The 27,907-nt window shown below is 42.5% G+C and overlaps 1 protein-coding gene across 6 annotated transcripts in view; it reads left to right on the top strand.

Moving 5' to 3' along the window:
* TCF20 (transcription factor 20) overlaps positions 1-25,981 on the top strand; it is a 211,665-nt gene extending 185,684 nt beyond the window's left edge. For 4 of the 6 annotated variants that reach the window (XM_037883063.2, XM_043544410.1, XM_037883055.2 and 1 more), the window contains 4 exons: positions 2,699-2,792; positions 12,393-12,442; positions 16,449-16,576; positions 24,670-25,981. In XM_037883063.2, the coding sequence (XP_037738991.1) occupies positions 2,699-2,792; positions 12,393-12,442; positions 16,449-16,532 (228 nt within the window). In that variant the 3' untranslated portion in view covers positions 16,533-16,576; positions 24,670-25,981. The remainder of the gene's footprint in view (positions 1-2,698; positions 2,793-12,392; positions 12,443-16,448; positions 16,577-24,669) is intronic. The other 2 variants (XM_043544424.1, XM_037883067.2) reach the window with 1 other exon arrangement.
* Positions 25,982-27,907: the final 1,926 nt, after the last annotated feature.

Below are 27,907 nucleotides of genomic sequence, written 5' to 3'. Positions count from 1 at the left end.
TAGTGTTTTTGCAGGTATTGGGGTGGATTTTTTTGTTGTGGTGGTGCTTTCAACCTTAAATGGAATCTGTGCTAGCCACATGACTGGTCCTTTTATAAAGAAGGGAAATTTTAGCCTGTCAGAAACAAGCTTTCTTCAAAAGCTTACATTAGTTTATGCTTTTGAAAAACACTTCCTTTACTTATAAAGTTGCTCTCTGAATGAAATACACAGTAGGCCTAATTCTCTAAAGCCATCAAGGCTGCAGTAAGTCAGTGAATAGCTCACACTCTGTTGCATTCACACCCATCTGATAAAACGATTAAATATATGAACCAGTTGAGATATTAGGAATAAATAATGGAAATTAAAAATGGCCATCAGATAAGTTCTCACACTCTGAAAATAAATGTAAAAAAATTAATTGCGTGACTAATCGCACTGGTAAACAATAATAGAATACCATTTATTTAAATATTTTTGGATGTTTTTTACATTTTCAGATATTGATTTCAATTACAATACAGAATACAAAGTGTACAGTCCTCACTTTATATTTATTTTTATTACAAATATTTGCACTGTAAAAAAATATATATATATTTTTGAATTCACCTAATACAAGTACTGTAGTGCAATCTCTTTATCATGAAAGTTGAACTTACAAATGTAGAATTATGTAAAAAATAAATAACTGAATTAAAAAACAAAACAATGAAGTGGGCAGCATTATCTCCCATAAATATAAACAAACTTCTTTGCCTTAGCGATTGGCTGAATGAGAAGTAGGACTGAGTGGACTTGTAGACTCTAAAGTTTTGCTTTTTTTTTTTTGGTTACATAACTGCACTCAAAAACAATTTTACATATTTAAGTTGCACTTTCACGATAGAGATTCACTACAGTACTTGTATGAGGTGAATTGAAAAATACTTTTTCTTTTGTTTATCATTTTTACAGTGCAAATATTTGTAATAAAAATAATATAAAGTGAGCACTGTACACTTTGTATTCTGTATTGTAATTCAAATCAATATATTTGAAAATGTAGAAAAAAATCCAAAATATTTAATAAATTTCAACTGGTATTCTATTGTTTAACAATGTGATTAAAACTGCGATTATTCGTGATTAAATTTTTAAATCGCAATTAATTTTTTTGAGTTAATCACGTGAGTTAACTGCAATTAATCAACAGCCCTAGTACAGTAACTCCTCACTTAACATTGTAGTTATGTTCCTGAAAAATGCAACTTTAAGCGAAACTATGTTAAGCGAATCTAATTTCCCCATAGGGAAATTAGTTTTTGCCGGACAAAAGGCATTATATACATATACAGTATAAGTTTTAAACAATTTTAAACAAGCAATTTAATACAGGTACTGTACTGTAGTTGGGAGTTGCCCCCGCTTTACCCCACACAGGCACAGCCCACTGCAGACAATGAGACAGACAAGGAGGCTGAAGGTACTACTGTAGGCCAAGTAGCACCTTGCGCAGCTGCAGGGGCAGTTTCTCCTACTGTGCAAGCACAGGCACCAACTTTGCAGGGGGCTCAACCCCCGACTCTGCTCCTGGCCCACCCACTCCACCCCTTCCCCCAAACCCCCACCGTTGCCCCGCCTCTTCCCACCCCGCTCCACCTCCTTCCTAGAGCATGCCGCGTCCTTGCTCCTCCCTCCGACCTCCTGAACGCCGCAAAACACCTGATTGCTGCGGGCAGGAGGCAGGGGATGGGGGAGGCTGCATGCCTCCTCCTCCTCCTCCCCTCCCCCAGCTTCCTGAATGCCTCAAGCCAGTGATTGCCATGTGCAGGAGGAAGGCACTGATCCACAGGATGCGCCGGCAGGTGGGAGGCGCTGGGGTGCGCTGTTACAAGTTGTGCAATTCTCTCTTATAAAGTCGCTGCTCTTCTGGAGAATCCTGCAAGCTGTGGACAAAGCAAGCAGCCAAATAAGGGAGCATTGCCCAACTTTAAACGAGCGTGTTCTGTTATGGAGCAGGGACGTAACATCAAAATAACGTTAAGTGGGAGGACGTTAAGTGAGGAGTTACTGTACCAACATCTTTGTATCATTGAAGACCTTTATTTTGGAGACATGCCATTCTTGTGACATTGATGTTTTTTCCCTTAGTGGCATTTCCCTTAGCACCAGGTATACCTCGTCTTTATCTTGTGTGACAAAATGCTCAGGTTGGCCTCAGTCCTCTTGGATTGACATGTCAGTGGTAATGAAGATTTGGCCAGATGAATCAGGGCCCCTAATCCATTCTCTGTACTGCTAATTCTCATTTTAAAGTTGCCACAGACACATTCAAGTCTTCATACTGCAATTCCAATGCTGAGGTCATCATTGTGTTCTGAAACAATGGTGTCCTAGTAGGTGCAAGGAATGTTGAAAGTTCTATTAATCTGGTAGAGCTGTCTGCTGTTTGACAGTACATTAAGTCAAGGTACCACTGCTGTGCAAAAGTATGTTGTTCGAAAAACCTATCGTTGTTTTACCTACTGGATGGTGGGACCCATTATTTGATGTTTAAAGGGGATGTAATCTAAAGAGTGATCTTTGGGACCTGGTGGTTCTTGATACATTTTGAGAAAGTAGTGCCTGAAACTGCTGAAGTTTGTGTGGTGGAAATACCAGGAAAAGGTGTGTGAAGGGAGGAGATAGAGGGCTCACCAGTTTGCTAATATTTCTATCTTTCCATCTCTTTCAGAAATGTTCCCACTGCCAGGAGCCAGGAGCCACCTTAGGCTGCTACAACAAAGGTTGCTCCTTCCGATACCATTACCCGTGTGCCATTGATGCAGGTAAGAACAAATAAGATCTTACACTTATAGGACACATATTGCCCCCAAAGTATCCCAGAGCACTTTACAAACTGTTGTACTCTGAGTCTCGTAACCCACCATGGGAGTACAGTAATGGAAGGGGTGGAGCATGGCAGCTGATAAAACAGTGCGCAGCAGCACTTTGGAACAAGTTGGATTGAGAAATGTAGAAGAATCTTCTTGAAACAGCTGAAGGAATTTTAAATTTTATAGAATGCAGCTAAAAAACCTGGAATTTAGCCAAGACATGGGAGATAAACCCCCTTTCCCTGTGAAAAATGTAGAGGCTGTTTAAGGACTCCCAATAATCAGAACCTCTGATTTTTCATGTCTTCTGAAGAACAGCACCTCCTGCAATGACATGTTCCTTAACAGTATAATTGGGCATTAGCCCAGTAGATTCCAAATGGAAAGTGTCACCTGCTGAGTCATAAACACCACTTCCAGCAGCACCTCATTTGTGCACACACAAGTCTCTTATCCAAGCACTGACATTGCTCAGTTCTGGTCAGCTATGAAATATCAGCCTGGGTGGTATAGCTTTTAGAGGAGGTGCTTCTTTTGCTCAGTGATCAGAGTACTAGTGCTATCTGTGTGTGCAGTTGTCCTTATGACTGTAGTGTCTGGTGTAAACGTAGATTATTTAGAACAGTGGTTCTCAACCAGTGGTCCAGGGACGTCGGGGGAGGGGGCAGGTTAGAGGAGGTCTGCCAAAATAAACCAGAGAGCAGGGGTGGCGTTAGACTCACTGGGGCCTAAGGCAGAAGACCGAAGCCAAAGTCCAAGCAACTTAACTTTGCTGGGCCCCCTGTGGCGTGGGGCCCTGGGGAATTGCCCTGCTTGCTATCCCCTACCACTGGCCCTTGCTTTTAATCTACTGGATATGCAGAAAAACAGTTGTTGTGGCAGAGGTGGGCTGTGGAGTTTTTATAGCTTGTTGGGGATTATGGGGGGAGATCAGAAGGAAAAAAGTGGAGAACTCCTGATTTAGAAGACAGAATTAGGGTTGGGCATTTGAATGGTCCAAAAGTTATTTATCAAATATTTTAAAGCGCTAATTTATTAGAACAGTAAGAATGGTAACGAAGAAGAGTCAGACCTTATGGTCTCCAGTAGACTTGCCCTTAGATACATATGCTTAATTATAAGAAACAAGTTACTTAACTGAGTTATTTTAACTCGGAAAAATGCGAAACAGTATTAAATGAAGTTCTAAAAAAATGAAAGAAGGGCACCATGATTCAATCAAAAAGGTAAGCCACTGCCTACATCAGGGCATTCTTGCTGGAATATTTGACGATATTTGACCAAGGTCAAACAATAGGTAATCAGCTGACATTATTTGACTGATTGATTGACCAGCTTGCCAGACCTATACAGGATATTTCGTTGCAGGGGAAGGGGTGAATTTCCTGAACTTCATATCTTCCTGTGTATGACTGTACAGCACCTAGCACAATAGGGCCCCAACCTATTGGTCCTCTACATGCTACCATAATGTAAATGCTAAATAATAAAACAGAATTAAAATTGCCGTGGAATTCAGGGTTGTTTGACATTGAATTTGATCCAGTTATGCCACACAGTAGGTGAGGCCTTGACACACACTTTAAAATGACACACCAAAAAACTATGGTAAAAGGAATTTATTAAGATTACAAAATCAAGCAGTCAGGAAATGCCTGAAGTAAAGTTGCCTGTGCAATCATAATGCAGCTCCTTTGTGCATATGCATTATGATACAATATTTATTTTCGAGATCATGCTGTTTTTTTCCACAGGACCCCTATCTTATTCAGTGCACAGAATGTATGGTGCTCATTTAATGAGTAGCTATTCAATATTATGACAGGTTTCAGAGTAACAGCCGTGTTAGTCTGTATTCGCAAAAAGAAAAGGAGGACTTGTGGCACCTTAGAGACTCACCAATTTATTTGAGCATAAGCTTTCGTGAGCTACAGCTCACTTCATCGGATGCATACTGTGGAAAATACAGAAGATGTTTTTATACACACATACAAAAAGAGGGATTCTAGGTGGACTCCTCCTGAAGGTCGAGACAGCAGACTGGACTTCTACATAGAGTGCTTCCGCTGATGTGCACGGGCTGAAATTGTGGAAAAGCAGCATCACTTCCCCCACAACCTCAGCCGTGCAGAACACAATGCCATCCACAGCCTCAGAAACCACTCTGACATCATAATCAAAAAGGCTGACAAAGGAGGTGCTGTTGTCGTCATGAATAGGTCGGAATATGAACAAAAGGCTGCTCGGCAGCTCTCCAACACCACTTTCTGCAAGCCATTACCTTCTGATCCCACTGAGAGTTACCAAAAGAAACTACAGCATTTGCTCAAGAAACTCCCTGAAAAAGCACAAGATCAAATCTGCACAGACACACCCCTGGAACCCCGACTTGGGATATTCTATCTACTACTCAAGATCCATAAACCTGGAAATCCTGGACGCCCCATCATCTCAGGCATTGGCACCCTGACAGCAGGATTGTCTGGCTATGTAGACTCCCTCCTCAGGCCCTATGCTACCAGCACTCCCAGCTACCTTCGAGACACCACTGACTTCCTGAGGAAATTACAGTCCATCGGTGATCTTCCTGATAACACCATCCTGGCCACTATGGATGTAGAAGCCCTCTACACCAACATTCCACACAAAGATGGACTACAAGCCGTCAAGAACACTATCCCCGATAATGTCACGGCTAACCTGGTGGCTGAACTTTGTGACTTTGTCCTCGCCCATAACTATTTTACATTTGGGGACAATGTATACCTTCAAATCAGCGGCACTGCTATGGGTACCCGCATCGCCCCACAGTATGCCAACATTTTTATGGCTGACTTAGAACAACACTTCCTCAGCTCTCGTCCCCCAACGCCGCTACTCTACTTGCGTTATATTGATGACATCATCATCTGGACCCATGGAAAAGAAGCCCTTGAGGAATTCCACCATGATTTCAACAATTTCCATCCTACCATCAACCTCAGCCTGGTCCAGTCCACACAAGAGATCCACTTCCTGGACACTACAGTGCTAATAAACGATGGTCACATAAACACCACTCTATACCGGAAACCTACTGACCACTATTCCTACCTACACGCCTCCAGCTTTCACCCTGACCACACCACACGATCCATTGTCTACAGCCAAGCTCTGCGATACAACCGCATTTGCTCCAACCCCTCAGACAGAGACAAACACCTACAAGATCTCTATCAAGCATTCTTACAACTACAATACCCACCTGCGGAAGTGAAGAAATAGATTGATGGAGCCAGAAGAGTTTCCAGAAGTCACCTACTGCAGGCCTAACAAAGAAAATAACAGAATGCCACTATCCATCACCTTCAGACCCCAACTAAAACCCCTCCAATGCATTATCAAGGATCTACAACCTGTCCTGAAGGATGACCCAACACTCTCACAAATCTTAGGAGATAGGCCAGTCCTTGCCTACAGACAGCCCCCCAGCCTGAAGCGAATACTCACCAGCAACCACACACCACACAACAGGACCACTAACCCAGGAACCTATTCTTGCAACAAAGCCCGTTGCCAACTGTGCCCACATATCTCTTCAGGGGACACCATCACAGGGCCTAATAAATCAGCCACACTATCAGAGGCTCGTTCACCTGCACATCTGCCAATGTGATATATGCCATCATGTGCCAGCAATGCCCCTTTGCCTTGTATATTGGTCAAACTGGACAGTCTCTACGTAAAAGAATAAATGGACACAAATCAGATGTCAAGAATTATAACATTCATAAACCAGTCGGAGAACACTTCAATCTCCCTGGTCACACAATTACAGACATGAAAGTTGCGATATTACAATAGAAAAACTTCAGAAACAGACTCCAAAGAGATTGCTGAATTGGAATTAATTTGCAAATTGGATACAATTAACTTAGGCTTGAATAGAGACTGGGAATGGTTGATTCATTATAAAAAGTAACCTATTTCCCCTTGTTTATTCCTCCCCCCCCCCCGGACTGTTCCTCAGACGTTCTTGTTAAACCCTGGATTTGTGCTGGAAATGGCCCACCTTGATTATCATACACATTGTAAGGAGAGTGATCACTTTAGATAAGCTATTACCAGCAGGAGAGTGGGGTGGGGGGGAGAAAACCTTTTGTAGTGATAAACACCCATTTTTCCATGGTCTGTGTATATAAAAACATCTTCTGTATTTTCCACAGTATGCATCCGATGAAGTGAGCTGTAGCTCACGAAAGCTTATGCTCAAATAAATTGGTTAGTCTCTAAGGTGCCACAAGTACTCCTTTTCTTTTTATTCAATATTATGTTTTCTCATTGTTCAGTGTGTGACTCTAGGCCTTATTGACTGTACACTAGTCAAACCCTGCTCTGCAGACAGAATTATTAATTTTCTCATGGGTTTTTCTCTGGTGCTCATCACTGTAGCATGAGAGTTCCACAAATGCTAATGAATTTATGTTCATATCACCCTTGTGAGATGTGGAGTGTTATCCCCATTTTACAGATGGGGAACTAAGGCACAGAGAGATTAAGGTAAAAAATGTCCACTAATTTTGGGTGCCCAATTTGAGATGCCTAGGACATTATGTTTCAGAGTACTCAGCATTTTATGACACTTCATGTGTTCAAAGCATAGCTTGCATTGACATCAGTTGCAGCTGTGGGTTCTCGGCTGTTCTTCAGATCAGAGCCCAGTATCTCAAGCTGCGCACTTGGAAAATGAGGAATGCCCAATTACTTGATCATGTGTGAAAAGTCTGGGTTAAGTGACTTGCCCAGCATCACATAAGAAAATTCTGTGGCAGAGGCAGGTACAGAATTCAGTTTTCCAGGGCAGCATTCAGCCGACCTAACCATGAGTTCATCATCTTTCTTCCTGCTATCCCCTGCCTCTTTCCCTGCACACCTTCCAGCTTCTGCAACATGAAGGAGGGATCCTATAAACAGTCTCCTCCACTACACAACCCTGATTCATCACAGAAGCTGTGCTGTGCTGTGCACTGAATGAGCATGGGTTCTGTGGAAAAAATGTCATCATGTAATTTAAAGACTGTCACATAACGCATATGCACAAGAAAGCCAAATTTGGCAGCCTTACTGCTGGCATTTCCTAAAATTTTTAAATACTTCATGTTCTTTTAACATAGTTTTATGTGTAACTTCCTAGATCTTGAAAAAACCAAAATTCCATCATGTGGCATCATAGTGACACCCATATGTTAGCAGGATTGAAATCTAGATCCACCACACACACACTTTCTCTTTGAGCTAACGGGGTAACTGAGAGTAGTGGTAAATTGTCATACTCTGTGTGGACCTGTACTAGAGGGGGATGAGATACCTTGCAAATGGGTTTCACAGATATTTGTAACAGAAGAGGAATGGTGAGACTCCGGAGTCTTGGATTCCATTCCAGGCTCTGTAGGCAAGTGTGCTTTACTGGATATAAAGTCTTCTGCCCATTTCCCCACAAGTGATTATTTCTGCTCCATCTCCTCCAGCTAGTCCCTGTCCCAGTCCTGTATCTTCTCCATCCCTGGTTCCTTTTACCAGTTCCATTCTCCTCAGCTAGCCAGTCCCAGTTCCCCCCCTTCTGGTTCCTCAACTGATATGTTTCTTTCCCTCTCTCTGGTCTCCAATCATCATCCCCAGCCCCCACTGGCTCCTAGTCCTAGTCTCTTTGCCAGCCAGCCCCAGTTTCTCACCCAGCTCCTCATCTGATCTGTCTCCCCTCTGCATTATTTGTGTTTTTAAAAAACAATTCTAGGAATATTTTTGGTAACAAGCATGTTTGATTTTTAAACTAAATACTTCCCATCATTTATAAGTATTTTAGTAGCAGATTAAATTTTGGTATTTGAACTACAGAGAAGAACAAGTATAGCACAGCTACCTTCCTCCTTTTAGTGTCCGAGTCCATTATCAATAAGCAACAAAAACAGTAATTGAATGCTAATCATAAGACTTTGTACTAATATACTGGATACTCTTATTTTTATTTCTGGTCCTTATAGCTCAACAGGGGATCAATTTGCTGGGGGATGTCCCTTTAGGATAACAGTTAGTGCTCTGTGCTTCTGCACTGAAGATCAGTTTTCAGTCCTAGATCACTAGCCTGGTCCTGAATAAACCAAGTTTTGCACCACTGTTGCTGATTGGCTGTTGAGGAAGGCACATGGTTAATAAACCTGCTCCAGCCTGTATGTATGAATGCTTTTATATATCCTAACTCAATCTTGTGTTTGATCTCCTTACATACAAAATAATCGTTATCAAAATAAGACGTCCTTGTGTGCAAGAGAGCTGAACTCTAGCTCTCCACTTGCATACAAATCAAAATTAAACAGTGCCACTTAAATAATTTCTGTATGAAGATAGGACAAAGACAATGGGGAAATCTAAGTCTGTTGAAAAGGCAAAGAAATTTCTACCCAAATCTGAGGAGGCATTGGAGCATGTTGAACACTTCAAATATTGGGGTGGCATGACTACAAGGAAAGCCGAATTGGACTCGTGGCTACTGCTCTAACAACACTCAGCCACATTTAGAGAAGCAAAGGTATTACTATGAAGTATAAAATGAAGTTGCTGCAGTCTCGTCTTCAGCATCTTGCTTTATGCATGGTAGATGTGGATGCTACAGAAACAGAACATCGACACTCTCTGCCTTCAAAGTGAAATGCTACAGGCAATTGCTGCATGTTAGCTATACATTGCACAACACTAAGAAGGAGGTAATCACCCAAACGTACAGCATAACTGAAGTGATATCTGATATCAATAAGATGGTAAAAGGAAACTCAAGTTTCCGGGACATGTGGTTTGGGTGAGTGGAGGAAGAATGGGAGCAAGTTTTGCAGGGACTGGTGCCGAATGCCATGGTCAGGGGGCACCTGTGGTGAGTGTGATTCAACGATGTGGCTGACTGGGTGATAGGTGGTATGGCATGTTTCATGAGGCTGTGTAAGGACGTGTGGAGGAAGATTGCTTGCCCATGACTCCTGTGTGTTGTGTTGTGTTTACTGTTCGTTGTGATGTGACTTTATGGTGCTTTTCACTGTGGTAATAATAATAATATGGAAATGGCTATTGTTAACATTTCATCTGTGTTTAGCTTTCATCTGTTCAGATTTATAAAGAATCACTGACGTCTGAGATAACTTAGTCCTAGAGACATCTCCATGGAAACAGGATTCTTGTTTCTTGAGATTTCGCATCCACTCCATTTTTTTTTTTCTTTCCCACCTGGAGTCAAATCCTGATTGTTACATCACAGTTGTCTCCACAGCATCCGTATTATGTGATATCACAAACAAAGGATATGTACTCTATAAATAGAATAACTAGCAAATGATGAACTCTTAAGAGACAAAAGTCCTCTTTGCTTGCAAATATTCTTTGTGAAGGGTAACAAACCAGAGAGAGAGACAAAGTACAAGGAGATATAAGCATAATTGCTTGTTAAAATCATCCTTTGTTGTACGTTTTCCCTGACTCTTCCATGCAGGAAAACCTGCTCAAACAAGGTGCGTGGCTGCCTTTTCATCTTCCTCCTTGAACTGACCATAGCTTGATGTATTGTTGTCTTGCTATCTAAAATTACCTCTTGGAGCTGATTTTTAAAGTTTACTTGACTGGGAAATTAAATGTGTTACCTTAGGTCACCAGTTAAAATCCAGGCCAAGTTGATAGTAAGCAAAAGTTTTTTCTATCTTACGAATAGTCAGTGGCTGTTGTGAAATCAGCTCAGGGTGTCTCTCCCATTCCAGTGTGGAGATCAGCGTCCCTAACCTTTAACACTAATTACCACAGTTGACATTAATTGGCTCCAATGTTAGCATTTATGGTAAAAAAAGACAAAGAATGAATAACAGATATTGAGCTTTTCTCACCCCCACACTTGGTCTAGATCCAGGGCATGAGGTGTCTTGACAGAAAACGGTGTGTGGAAGATTATACTGCCCCCCTCCACATGTGCCCTTCCCATCTGGGGGATGAATGGAGGATTCATCTGTCACCAGTGCTGAATTCACTAAAAGGAGAAAACATCTTCTCTTTTTATTATTTTTGAGTTTGTTCTGATGGTTACAGTGTTGTACAATGATAATTCATGGTACAGTCTCATTGTGCAAAATTCCTATCTTTATAATGAGACAGTCTTTCCTATACTTTTGAAATTGAAATTTGAATTTGAAATTATTGCCCTTAGCGCAGGGATAAGGGTTTTTATTCTCTCTCTTCTTTAAATCTCTGAAGTAACGAAGCCTATTGCATGCTACTTCCTTTTGACTCAGGCCAGAGGCATTGATCTTGAAACTGAGAAGCATTTCATACCAGCAAAGCAAACTCTGCTTGGGTGTCTAGAAAGCATTGCCCTGGAGCCCTAGGTGCTGTCTGTTAAGCTCATCTAGCAGATTGGAACAGCAGAGAGCCATAGTTATGCTACATACTTTAAAAAGTTTTTTAATTAGCACATTTTATTAACCACTGCGCTACTTGCTGGCAATCTGGGGACACTGGAGAGGACATGTGGTCATAAATGCCTTGCTGAATTTTTACACTGATGATCCACCAGAAATAATGAGATGCTGGCTGAGTAACATCAGGTATTTGGAGGTGATGTCAAAAGTTTGACCAAGAGTGGGGTAGCACCATAGATGACAATACCTAGTAGATGCAGCTGAACCCCCGATGGAGAGGGCACTGCTGCTTCAAGATTTGATTGTGAAATGGAAATGTGGGGCTCTTGGAAATCCCTAAGTAGAAGGCTGGAGCGCCAAAGTTTGCACTGCCTTGTTGTCTTTAGTGCACCCTCTTCTATGGATATAGCACTTACAGTTCCAGGAGCTGTTAATGTAGCACCTGTTAACAATGCTAAAGTCACTTTTAAAAACAAACTTAATCTGTTCTAGTGTCCTTAAAAAATGTGAAGTCATTAAACTGTTTCCTAGATTAGTGAAGCTTCACTTTTACAGAGTGTGGAAGCAGATCCAAGAGCAATATGAACGACCCTGTGGTATATCAAGCATGGTGTCAATGAACAAAACTTGATCACTAGATTTGGGGTTGGAAATAAGTCACAAGACACACACCAACTTTTTTCTGCCCCTGATATTGCAGGTACTTTGTGATAAACATGAGGGGAAGTCACTTTCCTCTGAAACATAAAGCAGGGATAATATGCTAAGATGAGATGAGTGTATCTGGTCTTTCCTGTCTTTGTATTTCTAAGGGTTAGAATCCATGAAGCCAGGAGAGATTTGTGGGTTTGCTCTGACTTTTACTCATTACGCAGCAATGAGGCATTTGGGGAAATTTGGGCTTGGCATATTGATTGCAGTAAGGACAATATCACTCAGGTCTCTTGGTAACTTAATTTACTAAAATATTCCTGAAACCCCTTTCCTCCAAAAAAAAACCCTTCTAGTAATTCTAGAAGAGATCTCTGAATACATCTACCTGAAAGGTATGATGAGTGTACACACATTATGCAAGGTTTACTTTTATAAATAAAATAATCAAATTGCTGTCTGTCTTCTCCTCTAGATTGTTTACTAAACGAAGAGAATTTCTCAGTGAGGTGCCCCAAGCACAAGGTAAGAGGAAACCTCTTCCCTGCTAGGTCCATTCAGTGCTATCCTCCACTGGGCTCTGTCTACATTTGTTTTAATGAAGTAATTTTATACCCAGATAACGTGTTTGAGAGGGAGGAGATGCTTTTAGATGAAGCCGTGTGGGTGGGTGGTTCTATGGGGAATGCATTTTTGGGGATGAGTTTCTACCTAGAAGAATACAGATTGCTTAAGAAGATATGTGAAGCCTACTGTATGTCTTTGCTATTTGCTGTCTGGACCTTCAGAGAGACTATATGAAACCCAGCCTAATTCCCTATCTTTTATGGTACAATCAATACACTACTACTTTTTGAGTTCTGTACTGCAACTTTTTGGTGAAGGTTCTTTCTGGGATTTACCAGGAATGCAAGAAGGAAGGAAAAACATCTCATGGAAAAAAATTCACTCAGCTGTTGAAAGCAAGGACTTGCCAGAAATAGAAGCAGCTTGTCATAGTTCAGCAGTTACCAGGTTGAGTACAGTTGCTCAGCTGATTCTACTTCCCTCACATCCTCACTACAAGTTACTGAAGCATCCTCCTGTATAACTAGGAGATCGAAAATGTCAGGAGGAATGGCGTTTCTGGTGGCTAATAGAAATCTATTTAAATTGTATGAGAGTATAGACAGCACCACTTGTAATTTAGATTTTGGGAGAGGGGGATTCTGCTCCTTAGCACTTGCAAGAATGCTTCAGAGAATTCAGGTTTCAGTTACTCCATTCAGGTACTTGTCAGCAGCTCTCTTCTGCTGTGCCTTGGATTAGACTGACATCTGGTGGCTTCTGGTATTTTTACAAGGTAGTTCTGAAAGAAAATCTGTGTAAAGGAGAAAGTATACTGAGCAAGTGGTTTTACCATAACAAGCTATTTTTATGTATTTACCCCCACACTTTTTAAAAAATAGTGATGGTTTGTTTTTTACGTTAAAAATTCAAATCCTGTTTAGCCTGGAAGACTCTAGGACATTGGTTCTCAATTTGTAAGCAGTGATCAGCCTCCCTTTTTCTCATCCTTTCATTTAAAAAAAAAAAAAATTGTAGTCCTTATGGTTGCAGAGAGAACCTCAGAAATGTGGAACAAGCATAAAGCAATGCACTAGTGCCTGCCTGAATCTACAGGCAACCTGAAACAGTAACTGAAAGGTGTGAACTGCCCCAACAGCTGGATGAAACTGGTGTGGTCTTTTCCTGACAGTTGTCTAGTGTGATTGTGAAGGATCTGTAACACAAGGATTTCCTGGTTTTGCTGTCCACTGACAAGACATGTTATAGCAGCCATTCTCAAACTATGGTTTGGGACCCCAAAGGGGGTTGTGACCCCATTTTAATTTTAATGGGGTCACCAGGGCTATCTCGGACTTGCTGGGGCCTAGGCCTGAAGCCCAACTTCCACCACCCAGGGCCGAAGCCAAAGCCCGAGCCCACCACCCGGAGCCTGGGCCAAAGCAAAAGCCCCTTGGCGGCAGGGTTCAGGTTACCAAGCCCCTGCCTGGTGCTGAAGCCCTTGGGTTTTGGCCTCCCCACCTGGGGCGGTGGGGCTTGGGCTTTGTCTTGTTGTGTGTCCTCCCCTTCCCCGCCCTCTGAACTGGGGTGGCAGGGCTCAAGTGGGCTCAGGCTTCAGTCCCCCCTCCTGGGGTCAGGTAGTAAGTTTTGTTGTCAGAGGGGGTTGCAGTGCAATGAAGTTGAGAACCCCTGTGTTATAGGGTTAAAAAAATTAAAATAAAATAAACTTCTAAAGTTTTCCAGCATTCAGTTCTTGCAGATAGTTTGAGTTGGAAGTGCTGTACAGTAACTTCTCACTTAAAGTCGTCCCGGTTAACGATGGTTCGTTGTTACGTTGCTGATCAATTAGAAAACATGCTCGTTTGAAGTTGTGCAGTGCTCCCTTATAACGTTGTTTGGCAGCTGCCTGCTTTGTCCACTGCTTGCAGAAAGAGCAGCCTGTTGGAGCTAACTGGTGGGGGCTTAAAACCAGGGTGGACCGGCAACCCCCATATCAGCTCCCCTAAGTTCCCTGTGCACGGCAGCCGCCCAGCAGGCTATGAATTGCCAGGCAGTTCAGCTGTCCCTCCCCCCACTGCCATGTGCTGCTCCTGCCCTCTGCCTTGGAGCTGCTCCCGGGAGCCTCCTGCTTGCTGGGCGGCGCAGGGTGGGGGCGGGGGGGTAGGGACAGAAGAGGGAGGCTAATATCAGGGTGTCCCCCTCCCCACATCTCCATGAGCAGGGTGGGAAAACGACAGGGCTTAGGACAGAGGGAGCATGCTGGCAGCAGCTGCTGTCTCAACTTCCTGGTCTACTTAAAAAGACAATCTACTTAGAGTGGTTCAGCGTACTTAAAGGGGCAATGCGTATTTCTCTCTCACACACAGGGTGTGTGTCTCTGTCTCTGCCTGCCATGCTGTCTCCCCTCCCTCCATTCGTGCTGCCTTGTAGAGTATGAGGCTACATTAACAACAATGTGTTAACCCTTGAGGGCTCAGACGAGTTCTAGTTCATCATTTAGCAGTAAGGCATTCCCTGGGAAATATCCCACCCTCTGACTCCACCACCTCAACCAAGCTTCACAATCATCATTGCTGTGTACAGTATTAAATTGTTTGTTTAAAACTTATACTGTGTATGTGTATATATGTGTGTATACTTTTTTTTGTCTGGTGAAAAAAAGTTCCCTGGAACCTAACCCCCCTATTTACATTAATTCTTATGGGAAAATTGGATTCGCTTAATATCGTTTCGCTTAAAATCGCATTTTTCAGGAACATAACTACAACGTTAAGTGAGGAGTTACTGTATTAGTATTTGCAATGATGGTCCCCAAACTTTGATAGGAAAACATTAAAACACAGCTGCCTTGTGACTAGAATGCAGTCTGTTTTATAAGCTATATGAACACAGTTCAGTTCCCTGGTAAGCTTTGAAGGGACAGGGGATGGCAGAGGAACTGAAACAGGTACGTGATGAAGTTGTAAAAGTGTGACAGTTACTAACAGTAAGCCCAGGACAGATCTTTTGCCTATTTTATGGGAAGAAATTGGCATTCGTCATCTGCAGCTTCTCTTTCACGCTGAAGTTCATTCATGGTACAGTTTTGAGTCACTTGTTTGAGCTCAAGAGAGAATGGAAGGATTTTCCTTGCTTGAATGTGGCTCTGCCCTTGCTGAATGCTTCACTGATCAGCATTAGTTTGCTCCAAATCTTCCTGGGAAGAAATACATGGTTTCTCAGCCTGGGGGTCATGACCACCTTACCCTTCCAATATTGTAAATGGGAGGGTGGGGAGGCTAGCTAGAGATGGTTGAGGGGTGATCCTGATATGGAAAAAGGGGTCTTGATGTGGAAAAGGCTGAGAACCACTGTGTTAAAATGACTCACTGGAGAAAAAGTTAAACTGTGACTTTGTGAGAGCCAGAAGGGTGAAAGTTCAGTAATTGAGAGAGGAAGGGACTTTTAGTTAGACTGTTTAAAGCTCTTTGCTTTTTGTTAATGCCTGTGTAACCTCAGTAGCTAATTAACACCAGACACACCATCTCTTTAACTGAGGTTTGAGAGCTGACTTTATAAATCCTCTGACCCATCCAGTAGGTGCTCCAGCAGAGCCAGGGATGGCCATGCTCAACATTCCTGATATTTTTAGGGTTGAGTAACAGTGTTGGGGAAGAGAACTTTCAAGCCTCTTGTATAGACCGTAAAAGGGCACATGCCCAATGTTTAAGAAATCCTTTGCAAGTCACCTTTAAAGGGTTTTATTGAGAAGTTTTGCTTTTTCTTGTGAAATTCTGTATATATTTTTTTAAATTTAAAACCAAACTCTCCACTCTTGCTTAATGACAACTCTTGTCATGGGGAAAATCCTGTCTGAAAATCTGAATAACTCATTCCAGTGTACTGACTTTTCTTTCTCTCTTTCATTCTCTGTGTGCCTCTCTTTCCCTCCCCTGTCTCTTGCTCATACCTCCCTGCTCCTCCTCCTTCTGGTTTCGTTCATCAGCCCCTCCTTCCTTGCTCTCTTCCCTCCTTGCAGAACAAGATGGTGAAAGGCAGTCTCAGCACAGAGCAGTCGGAGCGGGGGTGAGGGGGGAAGTGTGCTCCTGGGAATGGAAATAAAAGCAAGCACAGGTGAGTTGGGGGGAGGACTTCCAGTTCCCCCCATGCCCTCTTTCCACGTCTGTGGGAGAAGTTGGGGCAGTTTGTACACGCGCAGAGATTGGGATTGCTTTGATTTTTGTTCCTCCATTTTGTTCAGGCTAGCAGTTTCATTTTTGTATTTCTTTAGCAATTCCCTCTGTTTACAGGTGAAGGGCAAAGCTTAATAACTGACCTCCTCTACTGTTGCTGGATTTCATCCAACTCCCATATTCAGTACCAGAAACGTCCATTCGTACTTTTCTCTTCCATGTGCATCAGAATCTGGCAGAAATTTTTCCTTAATTTTATGGAACCTAAATAGTGAACTTCCAAAAACCAACAAACAAACCAAAAAACAACCCCACCACCTCACTTAGATGTAGGATTGCCACCTTCTTAAACTTTGTACTTGGGAATAAACTAGTCTTATTGTCCTTGCAGTTTTGTAACATGGATGTTACCAGGTCAGAATTTAATTGCATTGATATTTCAAGATGATTATAATTGTGCAGTGATTATAGTCGTGCAAGCCTCTCACTTTTAGGATGCAGGATACCTCTACCCAAATTGGTGCAAGTAGTGATCCTTATTAGGGGCCTGTTACACTCTCCCTCCCTTCCCCCCACCCACCCCAAAGCCCTTTCTCCTGCCTGTCCAATCAGACTGGAGCTGAAGTAGGTAGAGTTGTATCTGTGTGGCCACAATCTCATGACTCTAACGTTTATCCTTGTATTTACTTCCTTACTATTGTTGGTTACCAAAATGCAAAGCTATTGAGAAATGCATCTCCTCATACCCTGGCTCTGCAGAATATCCATTTAGTTATCTAGTTAGCTTGCAGATCACTATCAATATGCAGAACACCCAAAATCAAAAGTCATTGCTGTCTGATGGCAGCTTGGTGATCTAAGGCCAGATCTGTACCACAGACCTTTATCGATATAACTACGTCGCTCGGGGTGTGAAAAATCCACACTCCTGAGTGATGTAGTTATACCAACCTAACCCCCCATGTAAACCAGCGCTGTGTTGACGGGAGAGCTTCTCCTGCCAGTTATAGCTATTGTCTCGGGGATGTGGATTAACTGCGCTGGTGGGAGAAGCTCTCCTATCGGTAGTGCCCTATGAAATTCACGGTCCATTTTGGTCTATTTCACAGTCATAGGATTTTAAAAATAGTAAATTTCATTATTTCAGATATTTAAAACTTGAAATTTCACAATATTGTAATTGTAGGGGTCCTGACCCAAAAAGGAGCTGGGGGGGGGGTCACAAGGTTATTGTAGGGGGGGTTGCGGTACTGTTACCCTTACTTCTGCACTGCTGCTGGTGGTGGCAATGCTGCCTTCAGAGCTGGGCGGCCGGAGAGCGGCGGCTGCTGGCTGGGAGCCCAGCTCTGAAGGCAGAGCTGCTGCCACCAGCAGCACAGAAATAAAGATGGCCTGGTATGGTGTTGTCACCCTTACTTTTGCACTGCTGCCTTCAGAGCTGGGCACTCAGTCAGCAGCCGCCTCTCTCCAGCCACCCAGCTCTGAAGGCAGAGCGCAGAAGGAAGGGTGAGATGGCATGGTATTGCCACCCTTACTTCTGTGCTACTGCTGTTGGGGCGTTGCCTTTGGAGCTGGGATCCCAGCCAACAGCTTCCGCTCTCCGGCTGCCCAGCTCTGAAGGCAGCACAGAAGTAAGGGTGGCAATACCGTGACACCCCCCCACCACCACAAATAACTTTGCGACACCCCTCCCCCCTGCAACTTCCTTTTGGTCAGGACTCCCAATTTGAGAAACACTGGTCTCCCCCTGTATAATATAGGATAAAAGCACATAAAAGACCAGATTTCACAGAGGGAGACTAGATTTCATGGTCCGTGATACATTTTTCATGGCCGTAAATTTAGTAGGGTCCCACCTCTCGGTGTAGGAGCCTCTTTGCTAAAGTGCTAGCAGTTGCGCCACTGTAGCGCTATACATGAAGACAAGCCCTAAATGAAATGAGTTTGCAATCTGAGTCCTGTTGGAGCAGGTGTCCCCAGTCGCCCTCGAGTTGGCACTAATTGGATCTCTTGACCTCATTCCGTTGCTCGTTTGCATCACCTGGTCTTGCTTGCCTCTGTCCCTTTTCCCTGAGTCTGCAGATGAGAGTTGCTCTTTTTTACTTCTGCTGCCTTATCTAACTAAAGCTGTTTCCCCCTTCTTGACTCGCTTCTCTTCCCAGCCGCTTCCTGTTAAGTCTTGCCTTAAAACCTTCCTTATTTCTCTAGTCAAGTGACTACAAAGTGTTTTTTGTGGTATTTTATATGAAGGAAGTGAGACTTAATAAATTGTTTTTTATTTTATATGTGCAACAGCAGAAAACGGCTAGTATTTGGTATTAGGACTGTGATGTGGCTGTTGGCTTGGTTTAGCTCAGTTCTTCTTTGATTTTTAGTACTCTTACATTCTGAGACTGTCATTAAAGAAAAATAGCTATTTAGACAAAATTAACCATTAATATTTATTGTCCATTTTTCCTAAATAGTAAAGCTCATCAAGATGTTTTTAATTCAACTTTATTTTTGTTTTCCATAAAGTGTAAATGACGGTGTGGTTGAGAAATAATTGGATAATGGTCGAGCAGAGCGTATTGCTAGTGTCTTTTACAGCTCTGTAAACTTGAGCAGACATGGAGCTGACTTCTTTATGATAATCAGGGTGGACTGTTTAAATAAAAGCAATTTAAATTACTGATTTTAATCATATTTTAAATCATAAACCAGGAAACCTTGGTTAAAAGAATAGATTTTAATCTTGTTTTGCATTTGTACTTTTTAGTTGTTTTGCTAAAGAGAGGTTGATTCTCACTGGCTGGTAACCATTAAAACATGCTGATTTGCAACTATATAACCTTTACATTAAAATTGGTGCTTCTTTTTCCTAACCAGGTGGATACACTGTATCTATACACATTTATTTAAGCAGTTATATAGCTTAACTTGCATTTATTGAAATTCTTAATTTTTACATTTTATGATAGAAAATGATTGATTGATGCATTTCTTATTTATTAATTTTTATTTGTTATTTGTATTAAGCTCTAGTTGGATGGAAATTAAAATTCAATTAAAACAGCATTTTAAATGTATTAAATAGAACCACCTTAAATGTGCTTGATACTTAAGGAAAAAAAGTTCATCTAAAAGTTTATTAAAACATGTTTTAGAAGTAAAACTCTCACATTTATTAAAGGGAAGTGTTGTCTATAGTAAGTAGATTGAACTGATTGTTTCTGGTCACTATGCCATTAAAGATTTTAGAACTAGGAGATCTCATCCTCTCACACCTAGTTCTTATTCATAGATTGGAAGAGGAAGACAGTATTTCCTACTTTTTCAATTCCGACTTGATTTCTTAACTTTGAATTAATTAGTAATTGAATTGAACTAGTTGAATAAACTGAAGTGAGGAAGATATTCTCTACACCTGCAGACGTGGCTCCTGCTCTCAGAAGTTGTTTAGCAGTATGGCAAAGTCTGGTTCCAGGCCTTAATATAGGTTGTGAGTTTCAAGTTTAATTTTAAATATGTTTATTTTAAAAAACAAACCTGTATTTAATTTAAATAAAAAAAATTGTTTTTAATTATTTTTAAATTATTTATTTTTATCCACCCTGATAACCGTTAGATCTTTGTTTTATAAGACTTAAGGAGTCAGTGAACATTAATGTGCCCTTAATTTTTTTCATGTGGGTTTTTCAGTTTCAAGTTGCTTGACTTGTGTGTTCTTAGAGGAAAGTCACGGCATAGTTTTCCAATGTTAATCCCCTCTCGCAGGGCAGTCTACTTTGAGTTTTATGCTTGATCCGTTTTAAGTTCCACGAGACAGATACCTGTCGTCTTAGCTTTATAAAGTGCTTTGTACAGCTATGGTGCTCAAAGTATTATTATTAATAATAATCATTGTATTTTGTTCCTCCCCTCCTTCTAGAAGTTACCCCAATAAGGAAACAGTGAATCCAGGGCATTTGCCCTTGCTTTTGACAAGCGCTGTTAGGTGAGGGGGAAGATTAGAGTGAGAGAGAGGGGGAAAACGGTTCTTTTAACAACTTCTTTCCCTTTCCAACTCTGCCTCTACCTCTCCCCTCCCCCAACATTCTTCTGCTCCCCATGGGAAGTTGTGGGCATGCCTCTCAACCATCCAACCTGCCAATGTGAAAAATACGCCACCACAGTGGTGACAAATGACACTGGTGTTTTGTTGTATGTCACACCATAAACAAGAAGTATCTGTTGCTTGTGGTATGACATACAACAAAACAAAAGTATTCCACTTTTAGGGTCAGGTATATGTGGGGTCCCTTTCCAGGCTTCTGGTGGATTCAGGAATGGGCTCTCTACATAGGCTTTTCATGGGGCACCAGGGTGAGGGCCTGAGTGATCCCTGCCCAGACTGCCCCCAAATTAATTCTTGCAACATCCCCATACAATTAATGAGGCCCCCAAATGTATGTAGCCTCCCATATTCCAATCATGCCCATTCACACACACTGCTGATTTGCCATCCTCCTCTGTCCCTCCCAAGGAGCTGCTGTTGGTGGTGATTCTTCCCCCCCCCCCCCCCACCATACCCCTTCCCTCCAAGAAGTATAGAGAGGCCAGTGAGCTAAAGACTGAAGCTGCTCAGGAGGAGCCAGTTTTAGATTTTGGGAAGGAGCCTAGCCCTAGACATTATTCACAGGGGGGAACAGGGACCACATCAGGCTCTTAAGCTGCAGGGCAGTTTTTGCTCATTTTTCCTCCCCCTCCTGTGTAAGCCCAGCAGCACCCTCTCCTGTCTGACTACTGCAGACGACTCATGGGCAGCTTCCCTCCTTCCCTCATAGGCCTCTTTGCTTCTGGGAGTAGAGGAACAGGGAGTCCAGAGCTGCAGCTTGAGAAGCAGCTGCTTCCACTACCAGCCAGCAGCCCCTGTCCTGCAAACTACCACCTGATAGGTAGTGCATTGGGCCAGAGAGCCTGAAGTAGCTCTAATGTAGAAGATAGTGCATAATGCAGTGCAGGTCAGAACTCTGGTTATAGGGCTGCAGCCTTTGCTAGTTGCCTGGTTTCAGGGACTCTCCAAGCGGCCCAGTTTACATCTCACAGTACGCTCATTTATATATGTGTGGGTCATGGTCTTGTTACCCACTACTGTCTTCTCTGGAGCTTATTAGTTCTTCCACCCTCATGGGTATTTTTGTTGGAGGAATGGCAATAAATAGTCTCTCCACGTTTGGGTATTCGTTTTGGGAAGTGAAAGGTTTATAGTACATTGCTGCTATTCCTGTTTTGGTGTAAGTTGAGCTTCCTGCCTCTCAGGCCAAGGAAGCTCTAACTGGAGGGTACAAGGCTAGAGCCTGATGATGCAAGCCCCCTCCTGTACAGCTTAGTGAAAATTGTTAAATAACTTCTACTTTTAACCCATATAGTAGGGCTTCTATATGGCTACCAAATCTGGTTGGCCAATACTTGGCACAGGACCCCAAGGAAAAGAGGGAGGTGATTTAAAGCATCTTTTTGCTCCTTCAGTCCTTGGAGCCAGTTTAGCCCTTAGCAGAAGTAAAAGCAGCTTCCGTGCTCCTCAAATCTCAGCTTGCTTGTAACTGCCTGCTAGAGCTGTTCTACTGGCCAGGTGTCACTGGAGCTAGATGCTCCCTCAGCGCGTTCCCTCCCACCCCCAAGATGTTCCCTTATGTGAACATGGGAGGGGGGAGAAAAGCGGGGTGTTGCAGAGCTGACTATGCCTGCTGAGGATTCTCCTCCATCGCTAGAATTTCCAGCAGCTTTGTTGGGCCATTTTTAGGGCCACTTTGCACGGGAGGAGGGGTGCGTAGAGGCCAGACAAGGAGCCACAGATCTGGCCCATAAGCTCTGAATAAAAAGCCTAGTGTGAAAGTATGGAGTAGTATGAGTTAAGGCGTCCTCAGAACGATGACAAGGATTTGAGAATCCCCCAGGGGAGAGGAAAGGGGGATAAAACCACGAGTATATGAATGCTGTGCCTGAAGCTGGGTGTTGCATTCTCCCCACCTCTTCTCTTCTCCCAGATACTTCTAATTTGGAGATACTGGTGTATCTCCCCACCCTTTTTCAGTAGAGAATGTCTTATGGATCCTTTCCTCTAATTTGGCCCTGCACTCCCTCCCCTCCAATCAAAGCTATTCTTGTAAGTTTGAATAACTGTGATATGCATGGTAGTTTAGGGAAACTATCTTCCCACAGTGGGACAGATGTGTGTCCTTTTGCTGCTTTTGGTGGAAATGGCTGTAAAGTTGTCTGCTAAAATAGAAGGATTGGCTGTTGGTGTGGTTGGAGTTTTTTTTCTTTGTTTTTGGCTGCTTTCATTCTGATCCCAGTAAGGGAAAAAGGGGCCTGCACTCTAGTGCTCTGGATCAAGTTCAGGAATGGCAGTGGGTTGTGTGTCTGTTTGCTGCTCCTCTCTTCCTGAGCCAATTTGCCCCTAGAACATTTGTATCAATTCCAGATACGAGTGACTGTGGGTGAGTGTGCCTGGTGCTCTGGATTTTTTCCAGGAACAGGGAGGGTCTTTATATATGGTGAGCCTGATCCTTCCCTGAGTCAATGCCTAATGCGCTGGATTGCTTCCAAGCATGGGCAAGCCACAGTTGTACAGAAGCCAGAGGCAGCAGCATGGACTTGCTATGAATACCAACAAGGATTAGCTGCCTGAGCTGTTACTTCTAGGAATTTCCCTCTCTCCTTCAATGATATCACCTCTTTATAGTAGTTTATTTTTTACATACTTGCCTCATGTCTTTTTGTTTGCTCTTAGCCTTGTATTGCTGCATGTGAAAATTTTAGCAGTAAAGTAGTATGCTTGCTGGGATGGGATCTACTTTGTGTGCTGATACCCAGAGTAGCTTATCTTTTCCTAGCACAGCCAGCAGGGCGTTCTGGAATTTTAACTGCCAGTAGTAGGTGTGTTTTGTGCATGCACCCGTAATGCTATTAACTGCAGTACATACGTTCAGCATAAATTGTGGTTTTTGTTTTTGACTTGAGCTCATTTATGAAAGGATATACGAGTGTTACGTGAGCTACAGCAAAGGACTATTCTTGCAAAATAACTTAATCTTGGGTCTCAGGAAGGAATACGATATTTAAATCTTTTCAGTTTTCTTAGCAGTGGCAACTTGTTAAGGGAGAGCAAGGTGTTTCCTAGAAAAATGAACAGGAAGTGTGGCTTTAATTGTGGAGAATTCGACTCCTGTTTTGAGCTACCTCAGTCTCAACAATACTTAAACTCCCGGAGTTCTGTATCTTTTCTCATGGGATTTCTTGATCTGTACAGTTGAAATACTAAACATCCTAGAGAAGGACTGGCTATTCCAGAGTTTGAGGTTTTGCCTGAAGACACGCCAAGTCTGTTCCTTACACTAATCTTACGTAACCCTGCAGTCTGCAACCTACTACAAGAAAACAGCATAAGGAAATGTAAACTATACACAAAATGTGGCTCATCCTCCCTCTAGTGAGGACTGGTCACTTCAGGCAATTAATAACTGGATATGGAACCTGTTAACTCAGTCATCAGTTCCATTACAGTCCCAGATTGGTATTGGTTGGAAGTTGTTACTATCTGATGGCTGGTTGGTGATCTGTCTGTATGAAATGTGTTGGAGTCTCAGTCCAGTTCCTAGTGAGCAGGTGTCACATCACAGATCCACCATCATAACTGATCCTAATTGGGCCCCTTTGTTGCTAGTTTCCAGCAAACAGATTAAAGATTAATGATCTTCTCACTGCAGGAAGTGGTTCTGTGTTATAAGGTCTGTGGCTTGGTGATGGTAGGGAAAACGTATGCTCCTGCGGCTGCCCATGCTGTACCCCTTCTGTAGCTAAATAGATTACAGTCTCCAGGGCTTGTTAATTCAATACCTTTCACCACATAAAATGTGTTGTAAAGAAATAACCACGATCATGCTTCTGTGAACTTAGCTCTTTTCATTACTGCTCTGACAGGTTGTTGGGTAAGCTGCTCTGAAGTCCTGGTGGCTGTTACAAGAGTAACCCTAAGTATACTAATATTGCTGTGTTCACTTTGTGTTGCAGGTTAGGCTGTTGAGATAAAAAGCGGTGGACATTCATGACTGAATGAAATCTCTCCCACTGTGCAGCCATGCCCCCTCTTGATGTGCCTGCCAATGCCAGCACTTCCTTCATAAATTCTTACATCACACTCAAGACTGATGACATCACAGAATATGACCAAGGAGTCTGAACCAGCTGTTTCCATGGACACAAACTCCATAGTGACAATGGGGAGGGGAGGGAAAAAGAGGAAACAGGTGGGGGGAATTAAAGAGGGAGGGATAAAATATATATATATATATAAAGATCTATTTTTTAGTCTTGGAAGACTTTGTTTTAAATGAAAGGTGCACTATCCCTTTTTATGCATTTGATTCAATATTAAAAACACAGATAAATTCACAATTTCTTCTAACTACAGTAAATATTAAGTCCAGAATCCAAATGAGGCTCCTGAACTATCCCTCTTTTGTTGAAATGGGAGTGGAATTTGCATTCCACTAACCAGATTTGTCTCCCTCCTCTTCTCCCCCAGCTTCTGGAAGAAGAGCTCAAGACTTAAAGAAAACTTTTTTTAAAATCCTCTTTCATTACAGAACCGTCTGTGGGATAGGAAGGGGGACTGGATGGCTGCAGGCAATGAGTTGTTCATATGTGTATGTGTGGGGAGTGAGTTTACAATATTTTCTTTTCAAGAAACACTATTTATTTTGATTAACAATAGAAGCTTGAAAACATCTGACTCCTAGGTCATGCGACTTGTGAAGTAAAAGGTAGCTGCTGCTAGCCAAATACACCCCCCCACCCCTTATAGATGTGACTATGTCTGCACCGAATGGTGGGTGTGGGGAGGGTGTTTCTGCCATTCATGGTAATGATGAACACCCCTAAATCATTCCAAGAAGCTGCCGTCTCTTTTGAAAGCAGGCTAGAGGAGGATGTTGGTTTGTCTGCCAGGGTGGGAAGTTGAACAGGAAGTCTGAATGTTGATGGAATCAATGTGTGTTTAAATTGTCCAGGAAAGTTCAGTTAACTCTTCTTTAGTGTGTGGGTGGGTTGTTTTTGGGTTTTGTTGTTTTTTCCAAAGGAAGGGAGAATGTCAATTTAATAGCCTATACCATATGGTTATTTTTTTGTAAATTGTGTAATTTTTAAACATTTGAGTTTAAAAAACAAACAAATTTTCTCTTGTTAAGGCCTTAAGAAGGGGTTAGTGCATCTTTCAGGGGTCACTCTGCCATGGGAATAAAATAGCTGTTTCACAAACAGTTTTATATAAAAAAAAAAGCTTAAAAAACAAAACAAAAAACTAATAAACTTCATTTTAACCTTGTTTCCTTTTGTTTTGTGAATGTAACTTGGTTTGTTGAAAGGGAGGGGGAGACATGCTAACATTCAGCTGCCACATTTTGGGTTGTTTGCCTTCTGTCATCTTTGTGTCTTTCCTTCGCTAATGAGATTTCCTTAACCATCTGGACTGGCCAAGGAGGAGGGAGACAGTGAAGTTTTTATTAGGATTTATATGGTGACTAGGCATAGCTAGCCAGTAGGATCACTTGACTCCCTGAACTCACAGTTCATGTGCAGTAGTATTACACTACCTGCCTGATCTTTTCTTCACCCATAGGATGGTACCGTGCTCTGATGACTTCACACACTGTGGTGCACGGTAGGGTGCTGTGGTAGCGGGAGCTGGCCAGCATGACTTTGGATCTAAAATGGGGTTGAGGAGGTGAGAAAATCCTTTTAAAAAATGATGTTGTAGGTGCCTGTTTTGCTGCTTGCATTATGGAACATTCAGCATAAAATTAAATTTTAGCTTAATTATAATACTTCTATTTTAGCTCTATTTGGGAAAAAATGGAGACACTTGACAGTCAGGGCCAGATTTCCAGTTAGGGACGTCTTACCACTCTAAAACTGTGTGCAACACTAAGGTCAGCTGTGGGGGGGCGCTGAAGATGCTGTGCCTGGGGTGCGTAAGGGGTAAGTCCAGCCCTGTTGATAGTAATTAATTTATAGAAGTTACTGTCTTTGATATGTATTTGGAAAAATGGGGCATTATAAAAGTCCTCTACTTACCCCTTATCCAGTAGTAGGCACTGAAGTCAAGCTTCTACTATTCTAGGAAATGTTTGTGACGTCTGTAACCAGTACTGAAAAAACTTCAACTGCCTGTGTAGTCAGAACAAAATCATTTTCCACGTAGTGTGACTGAGTAAATGCTTTCTTTCAAATCAAGTGAAATTGGCGTTCTCTAGTGTCTGTTCTACTCTACGTATCCCAAAACATTGCGTTACAGGGATTCCATGCATTATATTTCTGATGAATCTGCTGAGCAGTAGTAGGTCAGCAGACAGGAGTGTGATGAAACTTCTGAGGGTGACACTGGTGCTTCTTTTCTGGCTGCTGAATGTGGGGCTCAAGGGCAGCCAGGAGGGGAAGGGTTCATGGCAGCTGGCAGGATGGTTGGAAACCTGGAGGAGAGCATTAGAGGCAGCTGTTCCTGGTGGCTGCCCAGGGTGACTGAGCTGAAGATTCCAGCGTTGCCTGTACGCAGATGGATCGTGTTGATTTCAGAGTAACAGGACTCATGTACATCATGTAAATAAAACAAATTACACCGGACCTGACTCTGAGACATTGTTTTCTTTCCAATGACAGAAACTGCAGCAAGACCCTGAACTCTGCCACCACTTGGCCAAAGTTCAATACTGGTATCAGAGACAGGGTTAAATTTCTAAGAAGAGAAAATGTGAGCTGGTGTTCCCATTGAATAAAGATGGAAAAAGTCAGTGCGGTGCTTACAGAAATCAAAGCTATCCAAGAAGCACTAAGAACAGGCCCGGAGGGATTAAAATGGTCTGGAGGCTTCTCAGGAAGGACTGAGATATGCCCTGAAGGCAGAGATCAAATCCAGACATTTGGAAATAAAAACTGTATTGAACAGAAGCTACAAAGGGCCTGAGGGGATTTTGGAACCTATGTATGAAATGCTCAGTTTGTTTTGCCAGCCCTGACTGAAGAGATGAACAGCAGCTTGATTACCATAGACCAAATTTTTTTTCAAAGAAATAGAAAAACACCAAAAGGCTTTGGTCAGCTTGGAACTTGCTTAACAAAGATGAACTGCAGCAAAGACTCAGGGAACATGATGAACTGTCTAGAGAAGAAAATCCAGGGCTTACAAACCGTATTAAAGTCAGATGCTTGGATGAGGAAATGAGCAAACCAGGCAACTTGGATAAGACATTGATGC

The sequence above is a fragment of the Chelonia mydas genome, chromosome 1, assembly GCF_015237465.2.
Source record: "Chelonia mydas isolate rCheMyd1 chromosome 1, rCheMyd1.pri.v2, whole genome shotgun sequence".
In the NCBI taxonomy this organism is placed as follows: Eukaryota; Metazoa; Chordata; order Testudines; family Cheloniidae; genus Chelonia; species Chelonia mydas.
This window is presented reverse-complemented; position numbering and strand designations above follow the sequence as displayed.